We start from the raw sequence: 15,515 nt of genomic DNA, 5'->3' as shown, positions 1-15,515 counted from the left end.
GTGAAATATATATATACATTTGCTATTTCACAGTTTCATAGTTGAGGGACAGACAATTCAATTCAATTCAATTTTTTTTTTGGTCCCTATCTTTCTTTCCGACTTCTCCCCAACTTTCCTTACTTCCGAGAGTTTCTGTCATTCAGTATAGCACAAAATTACATGTCATTACTACAATTACTACCACCGCCACCGCCACCAAGTAAATCTATCCGCCTTTTTTTTTATAATATAGATTTGTATGCATAAATACATACTTTGCATACATACACACAGACCTTCCGTATCTCAGATCCTGCACATTTCACTAGTATAACAGAACCGGGAAATAAAAGGAGGAGGGAAGGTTATAATGCATATATTTTAGATATTTATTTATAAAAAAAAATATATATTAATAATAAAGAGAAGAGGAATGAAATAAAGATGCTTTAGTGCTTGTCAACACCAAAAGAAAGTAAAGTTTTATATATAATATAAAAAAAAATTATCTATATATTATTTTCTATTGTGATACAAGACATACACACACACACACGTTTTAGGCGGGTAATTCGGTGAATGGATTCCGACTTGGTGTGATGTTGTGATTTTTGATTTTCACATGCTTTATTTTTATTTTTATATTATATTTTATCACTGACCTGACCTGACCTGCCCTGCCCTTCTCTGTCCAGTACTATTTTATCCTATTTTGTCCTAATTTTGTCCTGCCCTGTATTCTACAACAACAAAAAATAATAATAATAATTATAATTATAATAACATATGTATATATATATATCTTTTATACTTTAACTTCTGACCACACCCAAAAATAAAATAAAATCCTAAATCCATTCCCTTTATATATAAATATAATATTTTATTATTATTATTATTATTATTTTGACCCTGGTCCCCGGTTCCACCTTTTTTTTATTTATTTATCTTATTTTCTTTTCCTTATGAAAAAAAATCAATAAATTATTATTACCATTTTATTAAAAAATAATACCAAATCCATGTGAGTATGTACTCTGTGTGATTTACGTTGATCTCTACCCTGCCTTACTTTGCTCTGTTCTTTATTTTATTTTCTTTCTCTCTATCTCTCTATCTACTTATCTATTGGTCTCTACCTTAATTTTTGACATAATATATATATATATATATATATATGTAGTGTGAGAGTGAATATATTTTGTTTTGTAAAAAAAAAAAAAAAAAAAAAAAAAGATAATCTTTTACTAATGTCGTAGGTTATTGCTTTTTTATTTATATATATATTTAGAATATTATAATAAATAAAAGACGTGCATTTCTGTGAATTAAAACCCAGAATAAATCACGTAATTACAGTGCTTCTACTTGAGATTGAGACGAGCGATGCAAGTCGCACAATTTTAAAGTACGAATCGCACAATCTGAAAAAGCTAGTCGCACTTTTAAGAGTGACTCTATATTGGTGTAAAACGGGTGATTGATACATAAAACCGAAAATTTTCTTTTTACATAGATGAATACAATAATATAATCACTTGTTTGCTTGTATAATCTAATGTAATTTGTATTGTGACTAAAGGAGTAAATGAACCGATTGTTTTTTTTTTTTTTTTAAAAAAAAAAGGCTTACTAAATTCCACCAGTTTTTTAAAGCAAAGCAAGACCAAAGATTATAAAATTCAATTGACTACCCCCTTTAAATAATAACCAGTATTTTTTTTATTAATTTTATTTATTTTGTTCTCTAATTGAATTAAAATTGATCCAGCATAATCATATATATATTTCATTACAGGAAATCAGGGTGGGTTTGGACTACACAATTTAGTTGAAAATAAATAATAATAATAAGAAAGGTCCTTGTATGAAATAATGCCAAACCAAAGGAGTGATGCTAATTAAAATATACAGACCTGTCTTTGTAGTGCTTATAGTGTCTGTAGTATCGCATGGAATAATAAAAATGTATATTAAAGAAAGAAAAGGAAAAGATGAAGAGAAAGAGAGAGAGAGAGAGAAATCCACACACGCTTTTAATACTAATTATTTTATTTTTTTATTACTGTTTTGTAACTCAGACATGGTGTCGCATCCGTCACTAAAACTTTTGTTTTGTCGTTCACTGAATCGTTCTTATTTTCACTTGCACTTGTCCGTAGACCTTGCCCCATTTTATTACCATTTCCATTGCAATTATTAACATTATTCCCTTTTCTAATCCGCTGTTAAATTTCATCTCTTGACCAGACTTGACCTGTCTTGTCTTTTGTTAACCCATCGTCTTATTCACTTGTTTCTTTCTTCTTCTTCTTCTTTTTATACTCTCCCACACACACACACACGTAATTTACCTCTATTTTGCTTTTCTTTTCCCAAATGGATTCATCAACAGAACACCCATTGTCAAACTTACACTCTATTGGAGCAGACCGCAACCTTGGGTCATCAACCTCAACCAACACACAACAATCAGCAGCACCCTCAGCACCTTTAGCACATTCAGTACCAGCAGCAAAGTGGATTCAAGACAATGAAGAAAGTGACAATGACCAAATTGGTCTTGTTCCTCACAATCGTGGTTATAAACATATCCTTTTCTAAAATGATAGTAATAATAATAATAATAATAATAATAATAATAATAATAATAGATTAACACGTCAATTTTTTTATATATATAAAAAAGAAAAAGACAAATAATATTATCCTCAACCAAGTTATTGTTTGTGCGTCTTCTTCTTTTTTTTTTTTTTTTTTTTTTGCTTACTGAAGAAATGGGCTACATCAGAAGCCCAATTTGGTGGAAACAAGTTGAGAGCACCCAGAAAATTAGCCGAAGAATCAGAGGTAAAAAAGAAAAAAAAAAGAAAAGAAAAATAGACAGTATATTAAGTATATATTATATGTATTTTTCTTATAAAGTATAAAATACCAAAAAGGACATATAGATAGATAGATAGATAGATAGATCGATAAATTTGTGTGTGTTGGGGGGGATTTTTTTTATAGCCATTAGAGAAAATGGTTTGTTCTTTATATGTATGCGTTTATCTAATATGCATACAAATAAAATCAGTACACAAAAGCAGGGAAAAAGAGAACTGTCGTAAAACGTAAAAAGAGAAGATTAGATGAAGAGATATCAGACGAAGAAGAAGATCCTTACACTCTAGTCAACATTGAAGGCAAGCCCAATTTTTTCTTTCATTGTGTAATAGATTGCATTTGGATTTGGATTTGGATTTATCTTAACACTTACCATGTGTTTATTGTGTATATCTACTATAAATGACTATAGCCATTTTGAGCCCAATTGAATCACCCACTGATATTGTCCGCCGCCCTGCTCTCAGACGAATTATCCAGTCCCGACAGGTGGAAGGACTGGCAAAGACAGCAATGGAGTTTATCGAAGGCGAAAAGAACTTCAACAAGATCCTGTGTCGCCTGTGTGCCATTCTGCATCATGATGACCCTCGATATCTTGACCTCAAATTCGAAAGAACACCCGAAGAACGGAGAGCAAAACGTCATGCTGGATCAAAAGACAATGCCACAAAAGATATACAGGAGAACAGAGCAGGAGGATCCGGATCAGGATCAGTGGCAGGATCAGGATCAGGTCCAGGAGCAGGAGCAGGAACAGGTTCAGGTTCAGGTTCAGGTTCAGGAGTGGGACAGGCCAAGGTAGATCAGAATGGAAGAAATTTATCTGAAAGTGAAACCAAGAAAGAAGATGGCGGCGAACCAACATCCCACATGAATGAAAAGATATCTTCAATGTCGGTAGAAGAAGGACCATCTAGTCAATCCAATGATTCTGTAGACGCTGAAGCACAGGAAGTAGTTCGGAGAGTAAGAGAGCTATTACTGGTAAGTTTTCAATATAAAAATAAAAAATACAACCATTACAAGTTTTGCTTCTTCTTTTCTTTCTTTTTCTAATAACAACCTACTGATCTCTCTTTCATTTTTATTGGAATTATATTTATACTTGTATCTATATTTGTATTAGGAAAATATCAATTTCAGCAACGAATACCTGTTACGCTTGCAAGGAGCCCGCGATAAATTATACAAAGCACACATGCAAAAAGATGCTTTGTGGTCCCAGCTGTGTACAATTGCTGACGAACAAGACAGACGGCAAAACTACCGTGATAGTTCAAATATAGGATACAACTAAATATAAATATATTTATTATTATTACTATTATTTTTTGTATTAGTCTATCAACCTTTTTTATTTTTATTTTTATTTTATTTTCACTTTGTTGTTATCTGTTCTTGTAATCTTGTAATTCACAAGCTAAAGAAATATATATATATTGGTTAGTTGTGTAAATGTGTGTGTAATAGCCTATCTACAGAGATTTGGTGTGTAAAATAAAATAAAAGGGATAATTCATTGGTAGACTAAAGGGGAGGAAAAGGATGGGCGGATAGGCGTGTTGATATATATACATATATAAGAAGAGAAGGAGAAGGCTAAGGAGAAGGGGAACAAATAAGAAAGAGAAAAGGATATAATAAGAATATTGATATATAGAGAAGAGAAAGAAGAAAACATATGGTTTCTTGTTCTGATTGGATTATATAGTGCTATTAAATTAGATACACTTTGTAATGAATTATTATTATTATTATAGTTATATTTTTGCTTTGCTTTGTTTTATTGTATTGTATTATATCATATTATATTATATTGTATTTTACTTTATTTTATTTATTGAAACCCTATGGTTGAACGCAGCATTAAATAATTCATAGCACACTGAGCATCATCAGCAAGTTCACGATCTATTAAAGCTGGAGCTATTAATGTTTGTATCTCGGCTAGGCCAGAGAACGATTGAGAAAGAGGCACATCATCGTCATCGTCATCACCATCACCTGGATAGAGCTGCTGGCAATGACCATTTGCACGGCTAGTAGATACGGACGGGATTAAAGTCAACTGTTGTTGTTGTTGTTGTTGTTGCTGCTGCTGCTGCGGTTGTTGTGGAATCTGTTGTGGCTGCTGCTGCTGCTGCTGTGAGGATTGCTGTTGCTGTTGATTTTGTGGTTGAACTTGTTGTTGTTGTTGCGGCTGCGACTGTGTTTGTGGCTGCGACTGTGGTTGCTGTGGTTGCTGTGGCGGTTGCTGTTGTGGTTGCTGTTGTGGTTGCTGAACCTGTTGAGTTTGTTGCTGGTTTTGCTGTGATGAAGTTTGTTGTGAAGATGATTGTTGTTGTTGAGAAGTATTTTGTTGAGAAGTATTTTGTTGGGTTTGCTGGGAATAATGCTGTCGATATGGCTCGTGAGATCGTCGCCGTAATACAACCGGACGTGAACAGGGTAGTGTCAGAGATATATCAGCCGGCGGAACTGTAGGGTATACCGGGTGTTGCCGAAGATCATTGCTGTTAATGTCATCTGGAAACTCATCGATCAGCTTTCCCTTGACCTTTTCTTTGTACTTTTCTGCTACAGATTGATACTCGTTTTTTCGGTCTGCAGGAGGCTGTCCTTGAAGAACCCCAATAGGAACATGGTCCTCGTCGTCTTCGTCAGACATGTCTTCCAGCAGTGGAGATGGGTCCGACCAGACTTGCTTTGTGGTATACATTGGGTGCCGCTCTACACGATGAGGCTGGTAGTTCTGAGAGTTTGAGAAACTTTTCCCAGAAAATCCAGACCCAAGCAGGGATGCTTCATATCCATTGCTGGACGCACTGGGTCTTCTTGTGGGCGGCTGGCTCCGTGATGCGGACTTGTGGCAAGGCGTGCTAGTTGAATATCCGGTTGGTAAAAGGGGTTCGTGTCTCTGGTGGTGTGCTGACATTGCTGTCCTAAACGCAGGACGGGTCTGGAAAGCTGGGTGGTAGTGAGACAGAACTGCATCGTCAATGACACGATATTTGCTCAATGGAACATTATCTTCGTCTTGGCTGACTGGCTCAGGTGGCTCTTGCTTCTTTGGCAAAACAAAATCATCATAAAAGAGTGGTATTGACTGAGGTGGTTTAGAGAACCTTTCTGGATAGACTAATAAACTGTGAGAGTAGTTCATTTAACTTTCGTTATATTACTATTCTGATTATTGTGGTTGTTAAGAATTAAACAAAGGAAAGGAAAAAAAAAGAGAAAGAATGAAAGATAGGTTTAGAGAGTCAGATAGCTGGTTAGATCTTCTTGAAATAAAATAAAGCAAACTATTAAGAGAAAAAGCTTAAAAGAGTTTTTATGTTAATTGTGAATGCAATGCAGGCTGGCTTGGTGATGATTTTAGGAGGATCAAAAAACATATATAATGGAACTTCTTGGTGGCATGATCAGTACTGCTGAACAAGGAGTTGGTTCAATAATAAAAATAAAATATTTATTATTATTATTAAGGTCAATAAATGAGGAGTATTATGTTGAGGATGAGGTTTAGGATGAGGATGAGTAGGAGAAAGAAAGAAAAGATAGTAAATAAATAAAAAGGTTCTTTAGAGAGTGTTGGATTCATGTTCTTTGTGCATAAAGATATGGCAGAATTATTCTATTGATTTATGGTCTCCTATTTTCTGCTTTACTCCTAATAATAAAGACGTTTAGTTGGTCTAGTAAGTTTGAATAAAACATGACTTGGTGGTTAGGAATACAAAAGGAAAACGAAAGCAAAATTTCAAATCAGTAAAGAAATGAAGAAAGCCAAACGGAACAATTAAGTACAATTAAATACATCTGTGCATGTGGAAATGGCTACATGTGAACACCTAATATTCAAATTCACAAACGATAGCCAAGAATCTCACAAATCTATTCAAAAAAGTACAAAATATGTATGACCATTACAAATGGTATTACAATATCCTTCTAGTTATTAACTTCTTTTGAGTTTTCTTTACTCTTCTTTGACACAATTCTTGTCTTCTCTTTCAGTTTATTATCACAAATCATGTCCTCACTCGGCCCCCCCCTTCTCCCCCCCTTTTCACCTTTCACTTTTTCTTCCCTTTCCAACCCCCTCTCCCCCTTTTTTTTTTACACCTTCCTTCAATAAAACAAAACAAAATAAGTACCAAAATCTCAAAAGGTTAACTGCCACTATAATACACATCATCATACGTTTATTTACCAAAAGCAATGGCGATAATGCTAATGATAGTGAGAATGAATGTGAAAGTGGAAGAAAGTAATGATAAATAGATCCTGTTTAGAATATGCATAGAAACATTGCCATATTTTGCTTTTTCAACCTTCAGACTGCTGAATATTTCTAGACAAAGAAATTCATTTGTTTTTTTTTCCGCACAGTATAGAGTTAGATATTTCACTTTATGATTACCGTGTCTCTTCTACCAGGTAAATGATTAACAATCCGATGTGGATTGAATATGCTTCACCATATTTTGTATATCATTTTATCGACCATTTGTTTTAACCGCTAGGTTTTCTTGATTTAATTGAACAGTTGTAGTCAAAACCTATTATTGTAAATAAAAATAAAATACATTATGCAATCAATCGATCAAAGAGGCCTCATTTGTCAGTATAAATACATTTTTACGACATTTACTAAAGCCCAAGTAACGAGTTCTGTATCAACACAAAAAGTAAAAGCATCGAGCAAGACATTTAATAAGGAGAACGATCAAAAAGCATTTTACTTTTACTGAATCACATACATACACATACATCATTCTTATTTAGACTAAAGAAAAAATCTAGTATAAAATCTAGTTTTCAAATTTACCAAGAGTAATTAATTAAAGAATAGGTGCTGCTATAAAAAAATACTAAGAAAGAGAAGAAACCAAAGTTAGATATAAAATATAAATGTGTCTGCGATAAATACTCTAGCCTATATAACGGTTACAAGTGGACAAAAAACAACGGTATGCTTTGGGATGATCCGTAGTGAAATAAAGTTTTAAAACTATCGCGATTGTTCAAACATACCAGACTGTAAATAAATAAAAAAATAAGGTGAGCAGGGGAGTACTCAATACAAAGATACAGAGAGAATATATGATAGATAAAGGATTATTAAGAATAAATGTAACAAGTAACAATTAACAGCACTTGTGGTGATAAGGCGTTTCTTGGAGTAGTTTTTCTCCTAGTATCTTTCTTTTTTCTTTTACCTTTTCTCTCTCATATAAATATTGTAATACAAAGCTTCATGCGTATTAAGCCAATCTCTCAGTGTTTTTTACTGTAGCCGACCAATAAATACCAAAAAAAAAGTAACAATTAACAGGTAAAATGGATTAGGATCAAGATATTTTGTCTTTTAATATTTTTTTTGTTATGCTTCTTTTTCTTCTTCCTTTTCTACAACTACTTTTATTACTGCTGCTTCTATATTGATTACTTGCATAAATACTTACGATAGAGTCGATATTATTTACTGAATTCAAACGACCTGCATCAGGACACACGACTACTAAGTCTGAGAGAGAAAGAAAGAAAGATTTGGAAAGCAGTATGAAGAACAAAAGTTGTAAGAATGGTAATGACAAAGATATTCAAATTAGATTTCAATCTAGACAAAACATTATCTTAATATACATACATATATATAAATTATACCAAAGGATCCTTATTTCTACAGCAAAAGAAGAAGAAAAAAAGGATTGAAGTCAAGCAGAGAGAGAGAGAAAGAAAAGGTATTGGTTTGACCGAGAGCTTGGGAAGTATCTGGCATTCAATTGTTTAATTGTCCTATTTTCACAACCTTTGCAATTGTAATGAGCGAAAGAAAACTCAAAGGTGTAAGGGGAGAAGTAGAGAGGATCTAAAGGGACGGGAAAAGACACAGTAAGTAGCCCAGATACAGTAACACATCCGTGATAGTATTATTCTCATCCAAAGTGAATGGGTGAATGAGCCATTTCCATGATTGTAACGAAAAGACTTTATTCAAATATTGTGTATGTATAATTTTTCTATTATAATTCTAATATACATATAGATAGAGAGTAGAGGGGTAAAGGCCATACATAATCCAGATAGCGTAAATGGTTTGAAAGTTCATTTGAAAAAAAAAAAAAAAAAAAAAACGCATACACACACAATACTTGCAAGAAGAAGCGCAATTTTGGAGTCGAAAAAAGCGTAAATACTGAAAATCGCGGTGCAGTTCCAACACCAAATTGCTGGTGCCAATTTTCACGCGGAATATCAATTTATGTGTAAATACCCAACGGTGCTCGCTCACTCACACCAAAGTGTGTTCTCCTCCCTTTTGCGCCTTTTGGACACCATCCCTCTCTCCAACTTTCCCTCTCTTCATCTCTTCATCTCTTCTCCCCTTTACCTCCTTTAACCCCACCAGCCCTGGGTTACCCTCATTATATTCAGCTTTTTTCGCATCTCAGTCGCCTTTAGAGCTTATATACGTTTAATCCTCGACAAGAATTATTACATCCACTCTTGTAAACAAACCGAACTATGCAGGCTATCAAATGTGTTGTTGTTGGTGATGGGTAAGATTGGTTGATGAAGAGTACCATCATGTGGAAAAAAAAGTTAGATGGACCATTGATCTCATCTCATCTCATCTATTGCTCAGTGCTGTTGGTAAGACTTGCTTGCTCATCTCTTATACAACCAATGCCTTCCCGGGCGAATATATCCCGACTGTGTAAGGCATATCTTTTGTATGATATTATTATTATTGTTATTGTTATTATTATCATTTTATTTTTATTATTTTTATTACTACTACTATTGGTATTGGTATTGATACTGATATTAATACTATTATTATTTTGGCTGACCCTCTCATACGCTCCCTTGCTTTTTATAGCTTTGACAATTACTCGGCTAACGTGATGGTGGATGGAAAGCCAATCAATTTGGGCTTGTGGGATACAGCTGGTCAAGAAGACTACGACCGACTCCGCCCTCTTTCTTATCCACAAACCGATGTTTTCTTGATCTGTTTCTCTCTCGTCAGTCCACCTTCATTTGAGAACGTAAAGACAAAGGTATAAAATAAACTCTTCAGGGGATTTAAAATTGAACAGAGTAATCTGAGTAATTCTTGTATTTCAGTGGTACCCTGAAATCAGCCACCATGCACCCAATACACCCATGATTCTTGTCGGTACAAAACTTGATTTACGTGAAGATCCCGAGACAATTGCCAAGCTGCGTCAGAAGCATATGGCTCCTATTACTTATTCCCAAAGTTTGCAGATGGCAAAAGATATCGGTGCAGTGAAGTATCTTGAATGTTCAGCCCTGACACAAAAGGGCTTGAAGAACGTGTTCGATGAGGCCATTCGCGCTGTGCTCTGTCCCGCCCCACCTCCGAAACGACAGAAGAAGTGCACGATTTTGTAAAAAAAATAAATATCCCGCCATTAAACTTTTCTTTCTCTATATCTCTCTCTCTCTTTTTCTTTCTTGCTCGCTCACTCACTCTTTCTCTCACTAGCCTTCTCTCCCTTTCTTTTTTTTTTGTTTTGTTTTCAAAATAATATATTAATTGCAATTTGAGTTTGGTTTGTTTGTAAGTTGATGTTCTACAGTGGATCATTAATCACACGTGTGCCCGATGGTAGCACCGCTTCTATCTGTGTCTCATTACGCAGTCGATCAAAGAGCATCTCCCATTACAATATATCTACAGTTCATTTACAGTATAAGTAAAACCAAAAATCAAAATAATAATAATTTTTTTTTAAAAAAAAAATCTATATATCTATGCTACTTACCCTTTGTCTGCAACTACACTACGACACTGGACAAATACGTGATATTTGATTACCCAGCGTGGGGTCACTGTAGTTGTCTTTGGTACCACTGCTCTGCTGGACAATAACTTACTAAGCTCCTCGGTAGATAGAATATCTTATATATTAAAAATATTAAAAATAATAAGAATAATAATATTAGATTTTTGGTTGAAAAGTATTTATAATATTTATATTTATATATAAATATAAAACAAGCTCAAGCCCAAATCTCGATTTACCTGCACTGTCACTGTTGTGCAGTAATTCAATCCCATTACGCTTTGCATGTTCAATAGTTTCCTTTGGCATGTCACAGCATGATCCAACGTTGATTTGATTAATTGAAGGCTTTACTTTTATACTCTTGTTTGTCAAAATTTCATCAATATTTTGTGCAGAAAAGTCAGATACACCCAGTCGGCCAATGACACCTTGCTGCTGATATGTCTCAAGTGCACTCCAGGCCTGGCATGTGTTTTTTAGAGAATGGTCACCGGCAAATGAGACAAGGAAGGTGTCAATAGTAGATACACCCAGCAATTTCTGTAAATGGTTTACTGCAGCATCGACATGAATGGGTGGATAGACGTGTTGTGTATTCTCGGAAAGATAGAATAGTTTGGCTAATTGGAGGAAGCTATCGAGGTTAGTTGGATAGATTGGTGTGTCGGGAAAAATAGTCTATAGATTTCTGCTGACCTGTGACCTGCACATCATTTCTGTCCTCTGCTGGTATTCTACTGCTCTGTCGAAGGTCTGGTACTTCAAGTAGTCCGTGTTCTGTGTAATAGCGATATGATGGAGCACCAGGGCTGTCCATAAGCAGTCTCAGGGTATCGTCGACAGCGTGAACTAACTAATTTATAAATGTATCAGCCTCTCGATTTCGTCTATTTATCAGGGTAGTCTGTACCTCTGCATTGGGTTGTTTGTTCAATTCCTTTGTGCGGCTTGCGAGGCTAGTACGCATAAGATTTCCTGTGTAAAGGACCAGCTGCTGGAGGTCTGGTAAGCTGAGCTTGTGAGGAACTTGTTGTGCTGGCATTTTGAGGTTAAAGGAGGATAAAGAAGTACTGGCATTCAAAAACAACCCTTGGGTTTAAAAAGAAATTCTTTTTGCTTTCAAAATGGTGCAATCTGTGACTGGTATATGACAAATCCAACAAAAAGGCAGAGAAGGGTGAATTGGTGGGCGTAGTGAATGAGTGGGTGGGTAGGCTACTTACAGGGAGCAAAAGACAAGGTTTTCCACAGCCTAAACAATTTGAAAAACAGCTGCTTACTCATACATCAATATTACATAGCCTTCTCAGTAATGTGTACAGAACAATTACGTGGCTTGTCATATATAGAAGTACAGAGGTTAAAGATTTTCTTTTTATTCCTTCTTCCGTTTTCTATTGTTCTTATTTCTTTATTTCTTTACTTCCTTTTTCTTTTATTCGTTTATTTTCCTTTAAGAAATTGAGGACTGAGGCAACACAGCCAAAGGGATATGTTACTGTTACTAGTAAAAACAAATTATTAGTTTCAGCTTGATACTACTTCTTCCCAAAATTAACACAAATAACCATAAATACTTGCCTGATATAACCTAATTTATTTATTTATTTATTTTTCTGGCGCAAGACTGTAAACATATAATCTTTTGTGAATAATAAAAATATCCAAGACCCACAACTCAGTCTCTATAAAATAGATCTTTATATACCGCCCTGGCGTTGAACAATGAAAACTTATGTTTTATCCGGTGCTCGATTTTCTTATCAGCGTCTGCCAATTATTTCCCCTATTGTCGGACCGCATTATCGCACTCAGAATGAATTCAAAAAGCACGCTGGGCAGTCTGACTGACTCTTGAGTTTTTCGGGGGTACGATGTTGGCAACAATCAGCAGTGCTTTCATTTTCACTTTTACATATATTCATATATATACATTTTTTATACTAATTTAAATAAATGAAAATCACTGGTAAAAAAAACATTGAAATTCTTGGATCAAATTTCTATTTTTTTTTCTAACTTTTTTTTTGGTTGCCATGGAAGCACACTCTTATGTCGGAGTTTTTTAAATGTCCGAGTTCAAATAAAAAGTGTGTGTACACGGGGTTCTACTTCTTTGAGACAGAGAGAGAGAAAAAAAGATTGCCCTTGCATTCAAATCAGTCCACACTAAATTTGCGCCTCATCAAGTTTCTGTGAACCAAAATCAAAATACACACCAAAACAAACCAACGCTAAAAAGCAACTATATTTATTCATAAGATTTGGTAGCAGTTATCTATTGAAATACAATAAATCAAATGAATATTTTTTATATTTAAAATGCACAAAAAAATTGATTTTATAAAATTAAAAAAATTAATAATGATATTTAATTTTCTTTCATAAGTATGGAACAAAGCTTTCTCTTTGATGTCTGAAACCGTGGAGTAATAAACGACAGGGAGTGTGGTGCATATAGCAATTTGTTCACCTCTTCTTCAAAGGCCGGCGTCACAAAGTGACGTGCGTACTCAACGTGTGGAGGGAAAACAGTTGGTCTGCTTCTACTTGAATTTTTTCCTTTGCATCTGCGCACCAAGTAGTTGCTTATTCATGTAATGTCCTTTGATCGCACCAATCAGTCTTCCCACAGGCAGCAGGTACCAGCCGATCACCATTTGCACCCTCACCACTTGCAACAAAAGCAGCAACAGCAACAGCAACAGCAGCAGGTTCAGCACCACTCATCCTCGACACAGCCACCTTCGCAGCAACAGCAACAGCAACAACAGCAGCATCAACATCAACACCAAGACCACCAGCAACACCAGCACCAGCACCACCACCAACAACAACAACAACAACAACACCAACACCACCAACAGCAACAGCCACAACAGCCACAACAGCAGCCACCATCTCAGGATCTCTCACCGAGGTTTAACCCGGTGGCATATACGCCGCGTGTTTCTCCTCCTCCGTCCGAAGAATGGGGTGTGTATGCGAGGCAGCCCTCTACTGGCAGCGCGCCTTATACTACTGCCCAATATCCTTATTCTCGTTCACCTCAATCAGAATACAACCGAGACCCTTATCCGGCTCATAACTATCCTACTTCGACGTCTCCAACTTGGGATTATTCGGACAGGCAATATAGCGAACGGACACATACTCAAGTAAGCATAGATCTATTAAAACCAACAATACAACTCACCTCGTACATAGTCTTCGCTACCCCATCGCTTTCCTACCTCGAGAGCTCCCACCCAACCCTTCAATGCGCGCTTTAACCAAAAACATTCCTACCAAAAACCATATGATCCGATCCGAGCTGCGACATCAGAAGAGGTATTTTCTTCTCTCTCTCTCTCCTTCATTTTTATGTATATAAATGAAGACATAAAGAGATATATATATATATTCTCCTATTTGATTTTATATTAATGATAATATGTAAATTTGTTTTCACATATAGTCCAGTCGACCTTCACAGACAGAGAGTCATACCTCACAAGTAAGCACAGACCAGCATAGTTCAATAACGCATCTAATTAGTTGTTTATGTTATTTGATCTTCTATAGGGATATTATGACAGGACAAACATCTCTCCCGTAATGTCCATCTCTCAACTTCTGTCATCCGATACAACCGATCGTCCATCTTACAATAATCAGATGACATCAACATCTTATCGTGCACCTGTTGATCATACGGCAGTCACTACAAATACTCCCAAATCCATCAACCATACACCAACTATGGAATCTACAACAAATACAACTGCAATCACAACTGCAAACGTAAACGCAAACGTAAATTCAAACATAAACACAAGCGCAAGCACACCTGCACCTGCACCTGCAAACGCAAAGACAACCATCCCCACCGCCACCACTACCGCTACTACCACTACTACCGCCGCCACTGTCACCGCCGTCGCCACATCAACAAAAACATCAACACCGAAAACTCTCCCTACCAATGCAACCAATGTCGCATCTACTTCAGCTACAGAAACAATCTCATCTACTAGAGCAGCAATTGAAAACCCTTCGACTACTATGTCAACAGCTTTAAGCTCTACTGAGTCTTTATCTGCACCCGCAGTCGTTCCTATGCCTACAAAATCCCGCCCAAGCGGCTTTCGCAATTTACTCAACAGTGATTCCGAAGAAACTCCCATGGCAGATTCAGACACTGACACTGAAGACATTAAACTCATTGAATCTACTGCAAGTAATCTTTCCAATGCCCGTGTAAGATTCACTTTTTTTTTAAAAAAAAATTATAGCTAAACAGAAATTAATGTTTGTTCATTTATAGTTTTCAGACACTGAAGGCTTTACAGAAAACAGACATGCTAAGACCGGAAGGTCTCTTGTAACATCTGGAAAATCTTCAGCACTACATCGCATAAGTAGTGGCGCAAACCAAATCACCCGATCGCCCAGAATACGAGTCCATTCAAATTCTGTCAAGACACGTGGACTTTATGCCTCAAGCGATGAGTCATCATTAGGAGAAAGCGATTCTGAACTGATTGTGTCAAAAGGAAAGAACCGTTACGATGAAATAAGAGAAGAATTGGAACTATCTGATGAAGATGAGGAAGAAATCTTACAGAAAAATAAGGAAGGCATAATTGAATACATGATTGAGATTCACAGACGAAAGAAGCACATAATTGAAGCTTACGAGAAAAAACGAACTGTAAGCACCGCTGAACAATGCAATATCACAACATAGCATATCATCTCTTTTCTTTTCTTTCTTTTGCTTCTTATTATTATTAATACCGGCTCCTAATATCATCTTATTCTAGCGACGTT

The 15,515-nt window shown here is 35.7% G+C and overlaps 3 protein-coding genes across 3 annotated transcripts; 2 read left to right on the top strand and 1 right to left on the bottom strand.

Annotated features, from left to right (window-relative positions):
* Positions 1 to 2,361: 2,361 nt before the first annotated feature.
* On the top strand, positions 2,362 to 4,171 carry PHYBLDRAFT_143506 (hypothetical protein; the record flags this gene model as incomplete). The annotated part of the gene is made up of 5 exons (XM_018430997.1): positions 2,362 to 2,563; positions 2,774 to 2,832; positions 3,062 to 3,194; positions 3,284 to 3,840; positions 4,001 to 4,171. 5 exons carry the CDS (start codon positions 2,362 to 2,364, stop codon positions 4,169 to 4,171), a joined length of 1,122 nt encoding a protein of 373 aa, XP_018293284.1.
* A 5,021-nt stretch (positions 4,172 to 9,192) lies between these two features.
* Positions 9,193 to 10,460, top strand: PHYBLDRAFT_123789 (hypothetical protein). Its single transcript, XM_018428952.1, has 4 exons — positions 9,193 to 9,443; positions 9,530 to 9,601; positions 9,767 to 9,947; positions 10,015 to 10,460. The coding sequence occupies exons 1-4, from the start codon at positions 9,409 to 9,411 to the stop codon at positions 10,303 to 10,305; spliced, it is 579 nt and encodes a 192-aa protein (XP_018293283.1). The 5' UTR covers positions 9,193 to 9,408; the 3' UTR covers positions 10,306 to 10,460.
* Positions 10,461 to 10,560: 100 nt separating this feature from the next.
* Positions 10,561 to 11,745, bottom strand: PHYBLDRAFT_143503 (hypothetical protein; the record flags this gene model as incomplete). The annotated part of the gene is made up of 5 exons (XM_018430996.1): positions 10,561 to 10,588; positions 10,680 to 10,815; positions 10,940 to 11,323; positions 11,400 to 11,556; positions 11,614 to 11,745. The coding sequence occupies 5 exons, from the start codon at positions 11,743 to 11,745 to the stop codon at positions 10,561 to 10,563; spliced, it is 837 nt and encodes a 278-aa protein (XP_018293282.1).
* Positions 11,746 to 15,515: the final 3,770 nt, after the last annotated feature.

This window comes from Phycomyces blakesleeanus, assembly GCF_001638985.1.
Source record: "Phycomyces blakesleeanus NRRL 1555(-) unplaced genomic scaffold PHYBLscaffold_7, whole genome shotgun sequence".
NCBI lineage: Eukaryota > Fungi > Mucoromycota > Mucoromycetes > Mucorales > Phycomycetaceae > Phycomyces > Phycomyces blakesleeanus.
This window is presented reverse-complemented; position numbering and strand designations above follow the sequence as displayed.

Coding starts and splice junctions, on each gene's coding strand:
- PHYBLDRAFT_123789 (XM_018428952.1), top strand. CDS start 9,409: ATGCAGGCTATCAAATGTGTTGTTGTTGGTGATGG. Junction 9,444..9,529: donor TGTGTTGTTGTTGGTGATGG/GTAAGATTGGTT, acceptor TCTATTGCTCAG/TGCTGTTGGTAAGACTTGCT. Junction 9,602..9,766: donor GGCGAATATATCCCGACTGT/GTAAGGCATATC, acceptor TGCTTTTTATAG/CTTTGACAATTACTCGGCTA.